We start from the raw sequence: 19,892 nt of genomic DNA, 5'->3' as shown, positions 1-19,892 counted from the left end.
TCGCCCAGTTGGGTGGGTGTGGAGCAAGACTAGTAACTGTGTGACTCACCATAGATGTAAAGTGCCTTGTATAGGGACTGTTGTGAGCCTCTTGTGGAATCACTTGTGATATAAAAAGATTATTGACATGTATATGTTTTAGTATAAATGATTGTATTTATGTATATGTATATATATACATGTGTATGTAACATTAACAACTGTGCAACTAGCGTCAAAAGATTGTCACTTGCTTAGCTAAACGAACTATTGGGCTCAGTTCCTGAACCCATTATGTGCCTCTGTAACCCTTTCCACCACCGCCCACGGGATGGGTATTTGGTGCATAATAAAGACAGAAATTGAATCCCCCTTTCCCCATAAGACTTCATAACACTCTCTACAAGGTAATACATAAACGCCTCCTAGATTACTATCCTCTCCTGCTCTCTTCTTACTAACACTTATCCTAATTGCTTTTGGGTAACTGAAAACGATTTTATTGTCTTGTATCCACTACGTCAAGGGTCAGTTTACTTAAAAAAGAGGGTCATTGGGCAATTTCTAAACTATTTTCTTATCAGGATTCCAAGGGCGTCTCTATGTAGCTTTACTGTGCGCGTTTTCAATGAACTCTCGAGGGGTAACCTAAATAAACGCAACTCTTATGTAAGTATTTAAGTTGGTCAACATATTTTTCATTCATATATATTTAAGTTCAACATATTTTTCATTCATATATATTTAAGTTCAACATATTTAAATTCATATTTACCCAAAAAAGTGAAGGTTTGTTCAACATATTTAAGTTCAGCTTCTAGATAAGACGAATCCTATAACCTCTTAGATAAAGACTGGTGAGTACACGGTGCTTCACTGAATTACAATGATAAAAGGATCACAATATTGATTTGACAAAATGTGAAATAATCTATAAAAGTAATCATATTAGAACTAGAAGGGTTCTAGTTCTATATTCCAGAAGAACACATACAGCCCCCCCCGCTCCTGAGCCAGGTAAGTCCACTACGGGCTCACCATAGCCCGTGCTACTTCCAACTTCTTGTTCCGAGTAGCTGAACATAAAAACAACAACGGATAACAGCCTCATTAAACGTTGAGATGTAAGTCTGGTCCTAACCACACACTCAGACCTTGACAAAGCACTCAGGAGAGTGCGAAAGACTTGGTGTAAATTCCTTACATAAATTTCACATATACACAAGTGTGAGTTTTTATCCTATGTATATGGCTACATGTATATGTATATGTCTGTATATCCTATATATTATCCTATGTAATGTCTGTGAGAAGACATTACCAATACTAATTATTATTATTATTATTATTATTATAGGCCTAGTTATTGTTAATTTCATATTATTATAGGCCTAATGTTAGTATCATCATTCGTATCAATATTTTTATTACCAGGCCTAGGTCATGGATTATATAGAAGCATACATAAGCATATGCGTACGATTTATATCAAATAAATAATCATTTACCATTATTTTTGGCGCTACAATTACATATTTATTATAGATTTTTATGGTTAATATACATATTACAGCACAATGTGTTTTAGATAAGATATACCATGAAATAGTTTCACTTATTAAATGTATAATCTCAAGGTCACAGTTGCAACGTTATAGAGACACCACAAAATATATATAATATTCATATATTTTGCAACTTAATGGATAAATATTGTAATTTACAATGAATTTAAAACTCTCACTCAGCATAACAAAATGCCCAGCAGGCATCATCCTAATATGTTGCCTGAATCATGGTGTATATAAAGTATTATACAAGTTGTATAATATGTATGCCCATTTTATAAAATATACATAAGCTGTGTATAAAATATACATAAGCTGTATATAAACTACATTTTTAGCTAAAGTTCAATATCATTTTGTATTTGAGTACTAATCCAAAGGCACCAAGCCTTTGGTAACTTTAGAACCCCCAATGTTATGTACTCTCTCAACCCAATGTATCTTCTTGTATATAAATCATCCAATAAAATGGTAGCATATGAAAGTCTGGCCACACCCAACACCACAGTGGGCGCTTCTTACAGTCAGGGTTCGATCCCCGACGTCTCAAGTACCTGGGCCTTCCTCATACATCTAGTACGTTTATACTCGAAGGTCGTGATGGGTGGGGAGATATCCCTACCCCATCCTTCTGTCCCATGATCTCTTCTGCCTCATCACCTAATGGTAAGTCTTCCTCCCTCACATACACTCACAAACTCCTAACTCTCATATTTCATCTTCCCTCGTTTTCGTTACATCTTGACTCATTATCGTAGTTCCTCCATTATTATTTCCCAAATCTTATTCTTCTTTCTCTAATATTCCTTATAATTCCACTACTATCTTCACTTCTCTTCCTCTTTCCAGCCTTGACCCTTCCTATATCTTGCTGATTTCCATCCTTCCGATCTCAAATATAGTATATCTACCCTCTTACTCGCCTTCTTCACTCCACTGTCCATCTGCTCCTCTCCCTGCCTCCCTGTACCTCTCTCTCCCTCCCTGCACCTCTCCCTCCCTGCCTGTACCTCTCCCTCCCTGCCTGTACCTCTCCCTCCCTGCCTGTACCTCTCCCTCCCTGCCTGTACCTCTCCCTCCCTGCCTGCACCTCTCCCTCCCTGCCTGTACCTCTCCCTCGTGCCTGTACCTCTCCCTCCCTGCCTGTACCTCTCCCTCCCTGCCTGTACCTCTCCCTCCCTGCCTGCACCTCTCCCTCCCTGCCTGTACCTCTCCCTCCCTGCCTGTACCTCTCCCTCCCTGCCTGTACCTCTCCCTCCCTTCCTGTACCTCTCCCTCCCTGCCTTTACCTCTCCCTCCCTCCCTGCACCTCTCCCTCGTGCCTGACTACTCACCCCTTCTCGCGAATGGAGTGGAGGTGGTGGTTGGAGAGTCGTCGGGGGTCGCCCTTGGAGTCGACGGCGACGGCGTCGAGCTCGTCGAAGGATGGCACCACGAACACCTCTCGCAGCGCCAGCGGCTTGGCGCGCCCTCCGCCGCCTGCGGCGCTGCTGCCGCCGGTGCCCAACCCGGCGCCTCCATTTCCTACGCCAACTACGCCGAAGTTTCCTGCAAGAGAAGTATGAAGTCAAATTTATTTGTGATGGAGTTTAGGAAAACTCTTTTCTCCTATTCATTTCCACGGCAAAAGACCGTGCCTGGAACTGGAAGCCCGCGCGCTGGAAGCCAACAAGCTCTTAGCCTGCACGCTTGAAGCCCGAAGCCCGCACGCCTGCCTGTATTTCAGTTTCCTTCTCACTGTACCTCTAACCACTGCTGTGAAGGTTTTGTCTATCCCATCATTAACTGGTTCATCTCTTCTGATCTCTCCACCTCTTCTATTCATCTAGTTACATCCACAACCTATTCATTTCCCTTAGTTTGTTGTAGGTCCATTCTCACCTCCTCCGTATCTTCCACCCCCTCATTTGTCTACCTTTTTTCCCGGCGCGTATCTTACTTTTAGCCAAGTTATATAGCTATTTATAACTTTTTAGCTCTATATATATATGACAAGACTTGAATGGGCCCCCAAGGTATATATATATATATTTATATATTATATAAAAGAGAGGGAGAGAAAGAGACAGACACAGAAAGACAGAGACAGAGAGAGCGCCGCCAGCCAGGAGCTACAGAGTGTGAAAGTTGTAGTTTACGGTGGAGAAAACATTTTGCAAGAGTGTACTTCTTGACACTGAGAAATAGAGGCGCGCGCGCACGCACATCCACACACACAAGATGACCTAGACAGACTGAATGAATGGTCCAACAAATGGCTACTAAAGTTCAACCCAAGTAAATGTAAGGAGATGAAACTAGGCGGTGGAAACAAGAGGCCAGATACAGGATAAATGAAGTCCTTCATTAAACGGACTGAGAGAAAGATCTAGGAGTTGAAATCACACCAAACCTGTCTCCTGAAGCCCACATCAAAAGAATTACATCACTGGGTTATGCATGGCTGGCTAACATCAGAACAGCCTTCAGGAACCTGTGTAAGGAATCCTTCAGAACCTTGTACACAGCATATGTAAGACCAATCCTGGAGTATGCGGCCCTAGCATGACGCCCGTACCTTGTCAAGCACAAGACAAAGCTGCAAAAAGTTCAGAGATATGCCACTAGACTAGTCCCAGAACTAAGAGGCACGAGTTACGAGGAAAGGCTGCGTGAGATGCACCTCACGACACTGGAAGACAGAAGAGCTACGGAGCAACCCTGTCTCTCCTGCCTCTCCCACTTCCCTCTCGTCTCCCAAATTCTCCCCCCCCCTCCCTTCTAGCCACCCTCCCCTTGTTCCCCCTTTTTCTCTGCCCCCCCCCCCCTCCTTCTTCCCCGTCTGGCCTCGAACCCTGATATACAAGGCTGTCCATATATCAGCAAGCGTCTGCCGTCCAGCCTTGGACACAAAACATACAATCTTCTATGTATGTTTATTCTTCTTTATACATATGTTTATACTGTAAATATTAAGCTCTCTCTCTTATAGATTTTAGAGACTTAAAAACATCTTAAGACATGTAAAGACCGTCATTAGGAGAGTCAAGGGTGGCATCCCAGCTCTCTCGCCCCAGTATATATATCACTTAAAACATTTTCTTAACTCCCTCTCCCCTCCCCCTTTAACACAAACTTCAAACCTAATCTTCAGACTCATAGCACCAAATAGCCCAACCCCTTACCCCCAACAAACCTATTCTAACCCAAACTAACTTCACCTAACCCAGCCTAACCCTCATCACGGCCCTTGTGGATTTGTTCATTTAACCAAATACATCATTCTACAATACATGCGGTTTGCCTGAAAGACTACAAGCTTTCACGAATCGTCTTGTGAATGACTTGAGCATCGGGGGGAGGAGGAGAGGACGTACCTGAAGAGGTGGTGGAGGTCGGGTCGTGGTGGACTGCGACAGGTGGAGGCAGGTGGAGCGGGAAGGTCTTCCAGTGGTAGAGCACATCCTCCGCTACCTGTAAGACGTACGTCCCATCTTAGTGGTCAACACATCTCTGCTTATCTACAAATCTACAATTAGTGTTCAGTGGACAAATAGTCACCTACAGTAAGTCATCAACAGATATTGGTTGCTACAATATATCAACTGGAACAATATAAATTGTAATATAAAAACAAATGAAAAACAGGTTATTTAAATGGTGTGTGTGTGTACTCATCTATATGTACTCACCTATATGTGCTTGCAGGATCGAGCATTGACTCTTGGATCCCGCCTTTCTAGCTATCGGTTGTTTACAGCAATGACTCCTGTCCCATTTCCCTATCATACCTAGTTTTAAAAGTAGGAATAGTATTTGCTTCCACAACCTGTTCCCCAAGTGCATTCCATTTTTCTACTACTCTCACGCTAAAAGAAAACTTCCTAACATCTCTGTGACTCATCTGAGTTTCCAGTTTCCACCCATGTCCCCTCGTTCTGTTATTATTACGTGTGAACATTTCATCTATTTCCACTTTGTCAATTCCCCTGAGTATTTTATATGTCCCTATCATATCTCCTCTCTCCCTTCTTTTCTCTAGTGTCGTAAGGTTCAGTTCCTTCAGCCGCTCTTCATATCCCATCCCTCGTAGCTCTGGGACAAGCCTCGTCGCAAACCTCTGAACCTTCTCCAGTTTCTTTATGTGTTTCTTCAGGTGGGGGCTCCATGATGGCGCGGCATACTCTAAGACGGGTCTCACGTAGGCAGTGTAAAGCGCCCTAAAAGCTTCCTCATTTAGGTTTCTGAATGAAGTTCTAATTTTCGCCAGTGTAGAGTACGCTGCTGTCGTTATCCTATTTATATGTGCCTCAGGAGTTAGATTAGGTGTCACATCCACTCCCAGGTCTCTTTCTCGAATCGTTACAGGTAGGCTGTTCCCCCTCATTGTGTACTGTCCCTTTGGTCTCCTGTCACCTGATCCCATTTCCATAACTTTACATTTACTGGTGTTAAACTCCAGTAGCCATTTCCCTGACCATCTCTGCAGCCTGTTTAAGTCCTCTTGGAGGATCCTACAATCCTCGTCTGTCACAACTCTTCTCATTAATTTTGCGTCATCTGCAAACATTGACATGTATGATTCCACTCCTGTAAACATATCATTTACGTAAATTAGAAAGAGGATTGGTCCCAGCACCGATCCTTGAGGTACTCCACTTGTTACTGTTCGCCAGTCCGACTTTTCGCCCCTTACCATTACCCTCTGGCTCCTTCCTGTTAGGTAGTTCTTCACCCATACTAGGGTGTGTGTGTGTGTGTGTGTGTGTGTGTGTGTGTGTGTGTGTGTGTGTGTGTGTGTGTGTGTGTGTGTGTGTGTGTTTGTGTGTGTGTGTGTGTGTTCGTTCTTACCTAGCAAGTCTTCACCTACTGGGCCCCTCATTTCCGACTGCCTGTTCCAACGAGTCTCGATCGGCTTGCTTCTCACACCTACACATGCAACTATACATGAAGTTGTATAGTTTATACAACTTCTGCTGTACCCTGTATACCTCACCTCCCTCCTGCCTCTACCTCTCCCCAACGACTCCCAGCAAGTATTGCAAATATTGCTGGGGCAAAGGTGGCTGTCTTCAAGAAGCAATTAGATAAGTCTTTGCAATAAGTGCCGGACCAACCAGGCTTTGGTGAATATGTGGGCCTGTGGGCCGCTCCAAGCAACAGCCTGTTGGACCAAGTTATCACAACAGTAAAAATTCAGTAGAATTTCTGGTTGCAATTCTTATACCATGTCGTAGCTCAGTCGATTAAGGCAGCGTCTGGGAATCTCTCGGACGTAGGTTCGAATCTTCGTCACGGCCCTTGTGGATTTGTTCAAGTTATCACAAGTTGAGTCTGGCCTCAGGCCGGGCTCGGGGAGTAGAAGAACTCGCAGAACCCTCTCCAGGTATGTTCCAGGTATGATCCTATCTGAGGTTCCGGTTTCTACCCTTGTCCTTCCGTCCAGCATGCTAAGTATTCCGGTTCTGATCACTTTGGCATTGCTTCTTGGAATCTTTAATGTCGGAATCATGTCACCCATGTGTATACAAATCTGTACTACTAACTAAAATCGTGAAATATTAACTATCAAGCTGATAATTCGTGAGATTAATCTCACAGCCTGACCTCTGAACCTGACCTCACAGCCTTGTAGACCTTGACCCCACAGTCCAACCTTGACCCCACAGCATGTTCCTGACTTCACAGCCTGGCCCTGACCTCCACCCTGTACTTATTTTAATATACATTTTTAAACTATTTCTTAACCTTCAAGACAAGGTTGAAGTCTCATTTGATGTCATATATGCTGGTGAAATATGTATGTACTTATAAGTACATATATACATACTGTGCACATATCACACACAGCATTCCTCCATATATGTACCTGGCGCTGGTAGGAATACACGACAACACCAAAGAAGAGAGCGAGCCACATAGGGTCTTGGACGCCACGTGGTCTCCCTTAGTATGTGAAAAATTAACTGTGTTGCCGGACGTCTGCTTCCCCAAGCGGCGGACCCGCCCCTCCTCCTCCTGCTATTTCGACTGATGTTACGGTTACCTGCTTGATGGGGTTCTGGGAGTTGTTCTACTCCCCAAGCCCGGCCCGAGGCCAGGCTTGACTTGTGGGAGCTTGGTCCAACAGGCTGTTGCTTGGAGTGGCCCGCAGGCCCACATACCCACCACAGTCTGGTTGGTCCGGCACTCCTTGGAGAAAACTATCTAGTTTTCTCTTGAAGATATCCACGGTTGTTCCCGTTGATGCTGCTATATATAAGGAATATATATATGAAATAACTGATACATAAATATCTCCATTGGCGCCTCGATGTAATAATAGAACAGAAAGACAATGAAATGTTGTTGTTGTTGTTGTTTTAGATTTAGCTACTCACAACGAAATGTCCATGTAGCACGGGCTATGGTGAGCCCGTAATGTCACTGGAACAGTGCAGGGTGTCTAATATACTGCCGTAGCCTGCCCTGGGAGTAAGCACCCCTGGTGATTGCTTGCTCAGCACCCCTGGTGGTCTCCGCAGCCTACAGACCTACACAGCCATCACAGCCAGGCTGAATTAGTAATTCCACCAAAAGCTTATTAGGTTCCCTCTTGAAAGCTTCCACCTTTGTTCCGGCGACATATCTTATATTAGCCATTACAAGTTTGAAAAGTCGAGGACTTGTGATGATCTCTAATAGTGCTCCTGGAGGCCCATAAATGTCCTCGGATTTATATTATATTTCCCGCCATAACTTTCACCGCAGACTGTTATGTTTGTTGTGCACAGATTTGCAACCCAACTTTCCTGTTGGCTTCCAACAGAAACACAAAATTTTTTCCCAATTAAGAAAAAATGTGAAATTGGAAAAAAAATCCCACTATGAAAATACTATGAAACATATTTCGTCTCCGTTCCAAGTGGTTTGAAGCAATCGTGATTGGCATGAATTTTATCACCCCGTAAGTGTGATAAAAGAGGAAGCAAATAAATAACGAAAGAGAGTGAGGTGAGGAGCAGGAAAGAGAAGAAAGTGAGTAAGGTGAAAGATGAAAGTAGGATGAAGGTAAGAGAAATGTACGAGGAAAGGTAAGAAAAATAAAAGGGGGTAAGAAAAATAAAAGGAGGTAAGAAAAATAAAAGGAGGTAAGAAAAATAAAAGGGGGTAAGAGAAGAAGATAAGAGAAAGGAGGTAGACTTAAGTCAGGTCACGTTTATTAAAAAGGTTGGATCATTTAAGTATGTACTGTGAAGGGGAAGAGTCAACAGCAACAAAGCCAGGACTCAGGTTCATGTTGAGAAGGTTGTGTATCACAGCCGATTCGACAAGACGGCGTCTGTGAAGAGTAAAGGCAGGAAACATTATTTTAGAAGAAGACCAATCTCTAGGATGCCTGCTTGCTTGGTACCTGCTTGATGGGGTTCTGGGAGTTCTTGTAATTATGTATTAGCTATAAGACCTACCATGTATGTATATTGACTTACTGTTAATATATAGCTCTTGAAATAGAACATTCTCTATAACTAGCTGACATTGTAATTATAACGTGTGAAGGATAGATGAAATTGTTTATGTAATAATCTCCGTTGAGGTCTGATAAAGACCTTTTGTGCCCTCTGTAATGATGTTTGCGCTACCGCTCGCAGGATGAGTATGGGGTGCACAATAAACTAGCCGCCTCTGGCGGCAACAATTCAAATTTGTAACCAACAAGCCCGGCCCGAGGCCAGGCTTGTTGGTTAGGCCTTAACATGCCAGAAGAGAGCACTGTTTGTGTCTGCAGACTTAACACTTCCTCAAGTGTTCTGTAAGGTTCTTACAACTAAGAGTTGTAAACTGGCCTAAATACAATAGATACGTTCTGCTTGGAAGTAATTCAACAGTTTTAAATGTAAATGCGATAAAGGTTTCGGGTAGCCGAGTGAGCCCACGAGACGTTTCGAACACAAACTGGTCTTAGTGGTTCACAAACACGAGGGCTATTTCTAGTCGTGAGGTCGCTACACCAAGTCCAAGAAATGTGTAAGTGCTTCATTCATAATGATATACTACCAGGAATCTTAGCCAAGTATCCAAAATGTGTTTTGACAACATGTTGTCGAGTGTGAGGGAGACAGAGAGGTGAGAAGACGTCTGGAGACCTACCTGTTTGATCTGGTCGAGGAGGGCGGCGGTGTCTGGCGGGAGGCCCTCGGTGTTGACCTCGAAGCTCAGCTGCTCACGCTGGGGAGAGGCAGAGGCTGCGTTAGTGGTGAACCACACCAGGGGCTTGGTAGGGGGGTGGACGGGGGGGGGGGGGAGGGGGGTAGGGGGTGTGGTGGAAGGGAGGTGGTAGTGTAGTGAAGATTGTGCTTGAGAGCCATTTTTTGGCTCAAATATATAACAATAATCCCAAAAATGTAATATAAACACCAAAGTCAGATATTAATAATGCTAACAATCTCATATTGCATTTATGATATTTATTTATATATATATATATATATATATATATATATATATATATATATATATATATATATATATATATATATATATATATTGGTGTATACTGGCAGCAGGTTTTCTTTCAAACATGTTTCATTGAATATGACCGCATATTCTGTATTTATTATTTTCTGGTTTAGGGCTTCTATCCCTCTAACTATTTTCTTAGCATCAGGGCTTAATTGGAATAGGAGTTCTCCAAAACTCATTTTCGTACTTTTAAGGTGAAGAAAAGAAGTGATTTACTATAGAGTGTATTACACTTATTTGTATAATTTGCACGACGTTTCGAACCTCCATGGTTCATTCTCAAGTGAACAGATCTTACAATACTAGTTGATTTTATACCCGCATTAGGTCAGGTGATAATACAATGAAGGTGAAAAACATGGGGGGATACATAAGGGATAAACATAGGGGCTGCAGAAGGCTTATTGGCCCATACGAGGCATCTCCTATCTAAACACAAAGATTAATCCAGTGTAATTGGCACTGGATTAATTACACTGGATTAATCTTTGTGTTTAGATAGGAGATGCCTCGTATGGGCCAATAAGCCTTCTGCAGCCCCTATGTTTATCCCTTATGTATCCCCCCATGTTTTTCACCTTCATTGTATTATCACCTGACCTAATGCGGGTATAAAATCAACTAGTATTGTAAGATCTGTTCACTTGAGAATGAACCATGGAGGTTCGAAACGTCGTGCAAATTATACAAATAAGTGTAATACACTCTATAGTAAATCACTTCTTTTCTTCACCTTAAAAGTACGAAAATGAGTTTTGGAGAACTCCTATTCCAATTAAGCCCTGATGCTAAGAAAATAGTTAGAGGGATAGAAGCCCTAAACCAGAAAATAATAAATACAGAATATGCGGTCATATTCAATGAAACATATATATATATATATATATATATATATATATATATATATATATATATATATATATATATATATATAATGACAATTTTAACTACGAAATAAACAAATAAATAAAATACTAAAGCTCTTTCGTGTTAATCAGCACATTATGAGAGGTATAAACAATGCAATTCAGAGAAGGAATAAATATAGGCAATAAAACAAAAAAGGGCACTTCCTCATGTTTTTCGTGAGGTGAAAAACAATACCTGCTTGATATCTGGTCAATTAAAAATGTATCCAAATTGTACAAAACACATTCATGTTACATGGCTTTGTAATTTGTATTAAAGGAGATTCCATAATATTTCTGTTAAAAAATGATTTTACAATCTTATTTTTAGAAGTTTTCTCGCAATTAATTTGACGAAAATTTTCTGACAAATGAATACATAAAGCGTTAGATAATTGGTCAATTTATACATAATATTTATGCTGCAAAATTAGAAATGTTAAATCTTTGTATGTTTGACATATATGGAATCAATACCTGTGCCATATACAAAAATACCTTGTCAAGATTTTAACATGTTCTATATATATGTCAAACATCCAAATTTTATCATTTCGAATTTCGCAGTATAAATATTCTATATAAAAAAATGGCCACTTATCTAAGGCTCTATTTATTCATTTGCCAGAGAGTTCACACCGAGACATTTTGTGTGTAAACATTATTGAATCGTCTTTAATACACACATAACAAAGTTATACCTACACCTGGCCACACCCACGGTACCAGCAGCTACACCTGGCCACACCCACAGTACACGCTGCCACACCTGGCCACACCCACAGTACACGCTGCCACACCTGGCCACACCCACGGTACACGCAGCTACACCTGGCCACACCCACGGTACACGCAGCTACACCTGGCCACACCCACAGTACACGCTGCCACACATGGCCACACCCACGGTACACGCTGCTACACCTGGCCACACCCACAGTACACGCTGTCACACCCACGGTACACGCAGCTATACCTGGCCACACCCACGGTACACGCAGCTACACCTAGCCACACCCACCTCTTCGATCATGGCGGCATATGATCGTGTATATAATTATGGATTTGTCGAGGTTTATGCTCGTGTGGACTAAACCTATTACGAGCTCCGATGTGCTATAAGTTGTTCATCATCATAACCTCGGGTGGAGGAGCACCTCGGGTGGAGGAGCACCTCGGGTGGAGGAGCACCTCGGGTGGAGGAGCACCTCGGGTGGAGGAGCACCTTGGGTGGAGGAGCACCTCGGGTGGAGGAGCACCTCGGGTGGAGGAGCACCTCGCGTGGAGGAGCACCTCGCGAGGAGGAGCACCTCGGGTGGAGGAGCACCTCGGATGGAGGAGTACCTCGCGTGGAGGAGCACCTCGGGTGGAGGAGCACCTCGGATGGAGGAGCACCTCGCGAGGAGGAGCACCTCGGGTGGAGGAGCACCTCGGGTGGAGGAGCACCTCGGATGGAGGAGTACCTCGCGTGGAGGAGCACCTCATAGCACTTCAAACTGTAGTAATCAGTGTAGTATATAGAGACTTGGTGGCCAGGAAGAAGACAAAGGGGGGCAGATACAAGTAGTGTGGTAGGGGGCGTTGACCCCAAGAGCCATCATTAGGGAACTAACTGCACGCCACTACCTGCTGCACCTCCCCAAGTGCTGCCGTGGATCAATGTCCCGGTGCCCGGTCTCTGACCAGGCTTGGTTGCTGGTCTGGTTAGCCATCAGCCCAAAGCTGTTAGACGCAGCTGCTCGCAGTCTCACGTATGAATCACAGCTCTAGGTTATCAGGTATCCTTTGGAAGTGTTTATCAACTTCTCATTTGAGCACCTGAGAAGTCAGCCATTTAATGCTTCTAATGATTGTAAGTGTTCTCAATAATATAGATGTTTTACTGAACGGATTTTACTGGTTGTAAATTAATCTGCGCAATTCTTTAGGGCTTTCTCCGGCCCTAAATGGTGGCGACGATGTAGAGCTGTGAGGAGCTATCGCAGGCTCACTAACTACTAACATGTCGCAGGGTCACTAACAACGTGTCGCAGGGTCACTAACAACGTGTCGCAGGCTCACTAACAACTAACCCACGCTCACACGTGAGAGAAGTGACCAGGTTCCGGCCTGTCCTGGGCTGATCCATCAGCCTCTTCACTCAATTTACCCCATCCGTAAAAATTGCAGCTCTTTTTGCCTAACTGGAAACGCACAAACAAAAGCAACCCACCTAACCTGTCGAATCCGATTTATAGAAAACGTTAATATGACGGTGCTTTAATTGTGTCTAATACGTTGAATTTTGTTAACGGATTGATAGATTTCGTACAAAATGCGACGATTTTGTTAAGAGATCGGGTTATTTCCATGGCGTCTAAAGTGTGAGTCTCCATATCCACCACAGCCTGGTTGGTCCGGCACTTCTTGTAAGAACTAGACACCATAAATGTTAAATTTACTCTACTTCTCCTATTTCCAATATATTCTTTACTTGCACCTCTCATTTCTCGCCCTCACTCGTCCCATACCCCCAATTACCCGCCCTCCAAACCCCCCTATTTTCCTCTGTCACCCCTTCACCTCCTGTATATCCCGTCTCCACCTATTCGTCCACATTCTTCTAGTTGACTCCATCTTCCCCAGTATTGACCTCCCAAGCCTTCTATTGACCTCCCAAGCCTTCTATTGACCTTCTCCCGTGATATTAACCCCGACTGTTAGTGTCCTCCCTTTTATGTCTTGTTCGCTCACTCTCCGTCTACCCCCTTAACCCCCCTTAACTCCCCTTTCCCATTCCCACCCACCCGGTCTCCATTAACCTCCCCCTATCCCTTCCCCTTAACTCCCATCCGGCCCCCTAAACCCTCTCTCCTTCCAGCTGCTTAATGGTGACTCACCACCGGCTACCACCACCTTCCCCAACCGGCACGACAGGTTGAGTCAGGCCACTCTAGGGTGTCTTTTCTTGAGCATGTCGCCATAGTCTTTGTCTCCCCCCCCCTCCCTCTCCCCCCCCCCCAGCTGGCGGCACGTGCACACACCAACAGTCTGGCTGGTCGAGCTCCGTACATGAATTATATAAATGTTTTTTTGGTGCTTTCGTGGCTTGGTTGTTCTTGTAGTGATTGTTGTATTTGTTATTGTTGTGCTTATAATGATTCTTTGTGTGGTTATCGAACCAAACTAAGCGGGTATTTACATCCATCTAAACTCATATATTATATATATACACACACATGTCCAACCTACGCTTGAAACAGTCCCCCCCCTCCGCCCCCTGGAGGGTGGTCCCACGTCGACCATGTTACCCAGTAAGCTGTTCCACAAACCAACAACCCTGATTGATTGATATCTTGAGGCTATATCTTGAGATGATTTCGGGGCTTTAGTGTCCCCGCGGCCCGGTCCTCGACCAGGCCTCCACCCCCAGGAAGCAGCCCATGACAGCTGACTAACACCCAGGTACCTATTTTACTGCTAGGTAACAGGGGCATAGGGTGAAAGAAACTCTGCCCATTGTTTCTCGCCGGCGCCTGGGATCGACCCAGGGACCACAGGATCACAAGTCCAGCGTGCTGTCCGCTCGGCCGACCGGCTCCCCTAGATGAAGATTAAGCCACCCAAAAGGTGGCACGGGCATGAATAGCCCGTAAGTGGTGGCCTTTTTGAGCCATTACCAGTATCAAGAGCTGATACTGGAGATCTGTGGAGGTGCGAATGCACCCTGCGTGACGGAAGATGTCTCCCGTGTGAATGTGTTAAGATGAAGATGAAGCCACCCAAAAGGTGGCACGGGCATGAATAGCCCGTTAGTGGTGGCCCTTTTGAGCCATTACCAGTATCAATAGATGATACTGGAGATCTGTGGAGGTGCGACTGCACCCTGCGTGACGGAAGATGTCTCCCGGACCAAGTGGTGACCAGATGGTGAACAGCCCTGTTTCCAAACCAGTATTTACCCAGGTCTTTCCTGAATCTAAAACATATCCAATTTATATCCATTGCTTCGCGTTCTTGTGTGTTTATTTAACATTGCGTTTATATTCCCTTTATTATACTGTCATTCATTTATATATTTCCATCCTGTCACCCCGGAGTTTAAGTTGAGCCTTTAGGCCTCTCTTCATACTTAATATTTCTAATTTCTGGGGAATTAGAAACTTCTAATTAGAAGGTTTCTAATTCTTTACCCTTTTCTATAAGCGTTCAAGGGCATTTATATTCATTATATAGTTCAGAGACCAAATTTGCCCTATTCCGTATATTTATGCACTGAAATTATCCTTAAAAAATATCCATTTACATTGGGTATTTTCTTTGGGCGTAGTTGAGTGAGTGCAAGTGTGAGTAAGTGGGTGTTTGCGTGCGCGTGTTACTGGGGGGGGGGGGGAGGTACGCCAGTAACCAGACACAGCGGCGAGCACAGCTGGTCCACCCAGCTGGCTGGGCGACCACCTGCTGGCCACCACCACATACTGGGTGTGTTCTGAACCACTATTGTCTCCCCTCCCTCCACTGTACCTGCTGGAGGGTGCCTCCCTCCCTCCACTGTACCTGCTGGAGGGTGCCTCCCTCCCCCCACTGTACCTGCTGGAGGGTGCCTCCCTCCCTCCACTGTACCTGCTGGAGGGTGCCTCCCTCCCTCCACTGTACCTGCTGGAGGGTGCCTCCCTCCCTCCACTGTACCTGCTGGAGGGTGCCTCCCTCCCCCCACTGTACCTGCTGGAGGGTGCCTCCCTCCCTCCACTGTACCTGCTGGAGGGTGCCTCCCTCCCCCCACTGTACCTGCTGGAGGGTGCCTCCCTCCCTCCACTGTACCTGCTGGAGGGTGCCTCCCTCCCCCCACTGTACCTGCTGGAGGGTGCCTCCCTCCCTCCACTGTACCTGCTGGAGGGTGCCTCCCTCCCCCCACTGTACCTGCTGGAGGGTGCCTCCCTCCCCCCACTGTACCTGCTGGAGGGTGCCTCCCTCCCCCCACTGTACCTGCTGGAGGGTGCCTCCCTCCCTCCACTGTACCTGCTGGAGGGTGCCTCCCTCCCCCCACTGTACCTGCTGGAGGGTGCCTCCCTCCCTCCACTGTACCTGCTGGAGGGTGCCTCCCTCCCCCCACTGTACCTGCTGGAGGGTGCCTCCCTCCCCCCACTGTACCTGCTGGAGGGTGCCTCCCTCCCTCCACTGTACCTGCTGGAGGGTGCCTCCCTCCCCCCACTGTACCTGCTGGAGGGTGCCTCCCTCCCTCCACTGTACCTGCTGGAGGGTGCCTCCCTCCCTCCACTGTACCTGCTGGAGGGTGCCTCCCTCCCCCCACTGTACCTGCTGGAGGGTGCCTCCCTCCCTCCACTGTACCTGCTGGAGGGTGCCTCCCTCCCTCCACTGTACCTGCTGGAGGGTGCCTCCCTCCCTCCACTGTACCTGCTGGAGGGTGCCTCCCTCCCTCCACTGTACCACCCTCAAGGTTTATCTATAATCTCTCCTGAGATGCTTACGAGGCTCAGCGACCATCTTGAACACATCTAGAGCAATTTGGTAATATTTGGGGCTCCTTAATGTTTACATAATTGCATTTTATTATTGCACCGCAACACTTCAACGGGACTATTTTGTACAGTGTGCCCGGCCCCCTGGTCCTGTGAAGTGTTGCGTCAGTGGCACCACCTTAGGAACCTTCCTCTTGAGGTGGTGGTCCTCTTGAGGTGGTGGTCCTCTTGAGGTGGTGGTCCTCTTGAGGTGGTGGTCCTCTTGAGGTGGTGGTCCTCTTGAGGTGGTGGTCCTCTTGAGGTGGTGGTCCTCTTGAGGTGGTCTTCCTCTTGAGGTGGTCTTCCTCTTGAGGTGGTCTCCCTCTTGAGGTGGTCTCCCTCTTGAGGTGGTCTCCCTCTTGAGGTGGTCTCCCTCTTGAGGTGGTCTCCCTCTTGAGGTGGTCTCCCTCTTGAGGTGGTGGTCTTCTTGAGGTGGTGGTCTTCTTGAGGTGGTCTTCCCTTGGCTACATGAGGGGGGAAGGGTCTAGCGAGGGGCTGCTCAGATGCTCTGCTCAGAGGGTTAGGAATCAGGCTGGCTACTTCTCTCGGGTTCTTCTCATATAGTTGTATCAGCTAAGGAAATCGTTCCTGGTTCTTCCTCATCTCTCTCCTTTATCTTAATTCTCCCCTCCTACCTTTCCCTAGTTTCTGTCCATATTACTCCCTTCCCCAGAGTCTGGAGTGGCGCCAGGCATGATACTGGGGCCAGTTCTTTGACAGCTTGACAACTTATGTAGCAGGAACCATAGTACCTCCTCATAGCGACCTCAAACTGGCACACTCTTCAAGCGACACGCGTTTATAACTATGTACTGTTACTAAAAATCACTTAATTCAGTAATTAAAGCAATTTCTCTTCCTACTAGGGGGGAAGGGGTTGTACCCATCGCAGGCAGGCAGGCAGGCAGGCAGGCAGGCAGGCAGGCAGGCAGGCAGGCAGGCAGGCAGGCAACTTCTGTGCAAGATATTATGTTGCTTCCAGCCTTGGCTCTCATGTGGGCAGCGCCGCGAGTGCTGGGGTCGGAGAGAATAGGTGCGCAGTTCAGCGGTTAGGGAGAGTCCTCATTACATTGAGTTACTGGATTGTCTGCCTGGTTTTAATCGAGCCAAGTGTGGTCATCAGTATTTGGGGTAAACAAACACCCCTGTGATAGTAGGTGCTCTGGTACTTTGTGACGGCACCATCACACCTCACCTTTGACTAGAGGCCTTACTTCACACGCGGCGGCAGCAGTAACAACAGGGGCAGCAGCCGTAACAACAAGAGGAGTACAGGGCGTCGAGGCAGGGGAAGGCAGAGGGCCGGCGCGGGAACACGGGCAGCAGGGTGCCCCCAGGGTGCCCAGCCCCGTACCCACGGTGGCCAGTATTCTCCCACGACCTGGCCCATATTCCCACGCTTCTCATCACTCCCACAAAGTTGAATTGAGTTTTTAAAGCTTTAAATATGATTTAAATTCAGCGGGAAGCGTTAACTTTATATTTGTTTTACGGAGACGGCGGCAGAAGGTAGTGGCGGCAGAAGGTAGTGGCGGCAGGAGGCGGTGGCAGTGGCAGGTGGCGGTGGCAGAGGTGGTGGGAATAGGGGTGGCAGGCAAGTTTGAGAGCTCCTACCGACCGTCAGGCGAGGAACAATGAGTGTGAATATCGATGTTTGCTCCTGTGCTGTGGGGGAGGCGGGGAAGGGCTTGGGCGTCGAGTGAGTATCCATTATTAATACTGTTAAAACGTCTGGTGGTGCTGCTACACTTTGCTAGGATTGTTAAAGCAGTTACAGGCAGCAGTAACTGCCCCTCCAACCCCCACCACCCGAATGTGGGCAGCAGCAGCTAACAACGTTTCAGCCCGAAACGTTATGCGTGATAGTGGCTTTGCTAGACTGGTAAAGCATCAGTGTTATGTCCTCTCATAAATCAATGTACCGTCTTGTATATAAATAAATCACTAAATAAGAGCGAGGGAGAGGTAGGGCAGGAGGGTCACCTGGGACCTGGCAATATCTAGCCCGGCTATACATGTTGAGAGTTGCTCGCTCGTGTCCCACGCCATCCCTACCTCACCACACTCACGCACACACACACACATGCACGCATGCATACACACACACACATGCACGCACACACACACACACACGCATGTATGCACGCACAGTGAGCTAAAGAGAGACACAAGTGACGAGCAAGCTAAGGGGACCCCAGAAAGGGGGAGCGTTACCTGAGGGGAATGGGACAAAGCGGGCGTGTAAGGTTAAGCAAGCCAGAGACAGAGCCACAGTGAAAATGTGCCACAGCGCCATATTTGCTTGATACCTGCTTGATGGGGTTCTGGGAGGTCTTTCTACTTCACAAGCCCGGCCTGACTAATGAGAGTTTGGTCCACTAGGCTGTTGCTTGGAGCGGCCAGCAGGCCCACATACCCACCACAGCTCGGTTGGTCCGGCACTCCATAGTTCAACAGTACCACAGAGCCAGAGCCACAGGGCAGTTCAAGAGGAGTAAGCAGCCCCGTGCTCCACAGTACCGCGGGAGGCGGAGTGAGTTCGGAACACATCTGCATAACTGGAGGTTTCAAAATTTCCCAGAGGACCTGCGGCTCAAAGTTAAAAATCCCAGGTTAGCCCTAGAGTCTCTTCCGTCCCCGAATATTACCTGGTTCTCGCGTGCTCTTTTTTTCCCCTCTCCCCCCCCCCCCACTCCCCTCTGACCTCTTTCTTCAAGGCACTGATCTCTTTCTTCAAGGCGCTGACCTCTTTCTTCAAGGTGCCGACCTCTTTCTTCAAGGTGCCGACCTCTTTCTTCAAGGCGCCGACCTCTTTCTTCAAGGCGCCGACCTCTTTCTTCAAGGCGCCGACCTCTTTCTTCAAGGTGCCGACCTCTTTCTTCAAGGCGCCGACCTCTTTCTTCAAGGTGCCGACCTCTTTCTTCAAGGTGCCGACCTCTTTCTTCAAGGTGCCGACCTCTTTCTTCAAGGTGCCGACCTCTTTCTTCAAGGTGCCGACCTCTTTCTTCAAGGCGCCGACCTCTTTCTTCAAGGCGCCGACCTCTTTCTTCAAGGCGCCGACCTCTTTCTTCAAGGCGCCGACCTCTTTCTTCAAGGCGCCGACCTCTTTCTTCAAGGCGCCGACCTCTTTCTTCAAGGCGCCGACCTCTTTCTTCAAGGCGCCGACCTCTTTCTTCAAGGCGCCGACCTCTTTCTTCAAGGCGCCGACCTCTTTCTTCAAGGCGCCGACCTCTTTCTTCAAGGCGCCGACCTCTTTCTTCAAGGCGCCGACCTCTTTCTTCAAGGTGCCGACCTCTTTCTTCAAGGCGCCGACCTCTTTCTTCAAGGTGCCGACCTCTTTCTTCAAGGTGCCGACCTCTTTCTTCAAGGTGCCGACCTCTTTCTTCAAGGTGCCGACCTCTTTCTTCAAGGCGCCGACCTCTTTCTTCAAGGCGCCGACCTCTTTCTTCAAGGCGCCG

General features: G+C 46.8%; 1 protein-coding gene across 2 annotated transcripts in view; it reads right to left on the bottom strand.

The window, feature by feature from the left end:
* LOC123755315 (uncharacterized) overlaps window positions 1–19,892 on the bottom strand; it is a gene marked incomplete in the record, with an annotated part of 206,253 nt that overhangs the window by 56,020 nt on the left and 130,341 nt on the right. For both annotated transcript variants that reach the window (XM_069327856.1, XM_069327857.1), the window contains 3 exon segments: window positions 2,882–3,095; window positions 4,904–5,000; window positions 9,657–9,734. In XM_069327856.1, the coding sequence (XP_069183957.1) occupies window positions 2,882–3,095; window positions 4,904–5,000; window positions 9,657–9,734 (389 nt within the window).

This window comes from Procambarus clarkii, chromosome 20, assembly GCF_040958095.1.
Source record: "Procambarus clarkii isolate CNS0578487 chromosome 20, FALCON_Pclarkii_2.0, whole genome shotgun sequence".
NCBI lineage: Eukaryota > Metazoa > Arthropoda > Malacostraca > Decapoda > Cambaridae > Procambarus > Procambarus clarkii.
Note: the sequence above shows the minus strand (reverse complement) of the source record. Positions and strands in the feature narration are given on the sequence as shown.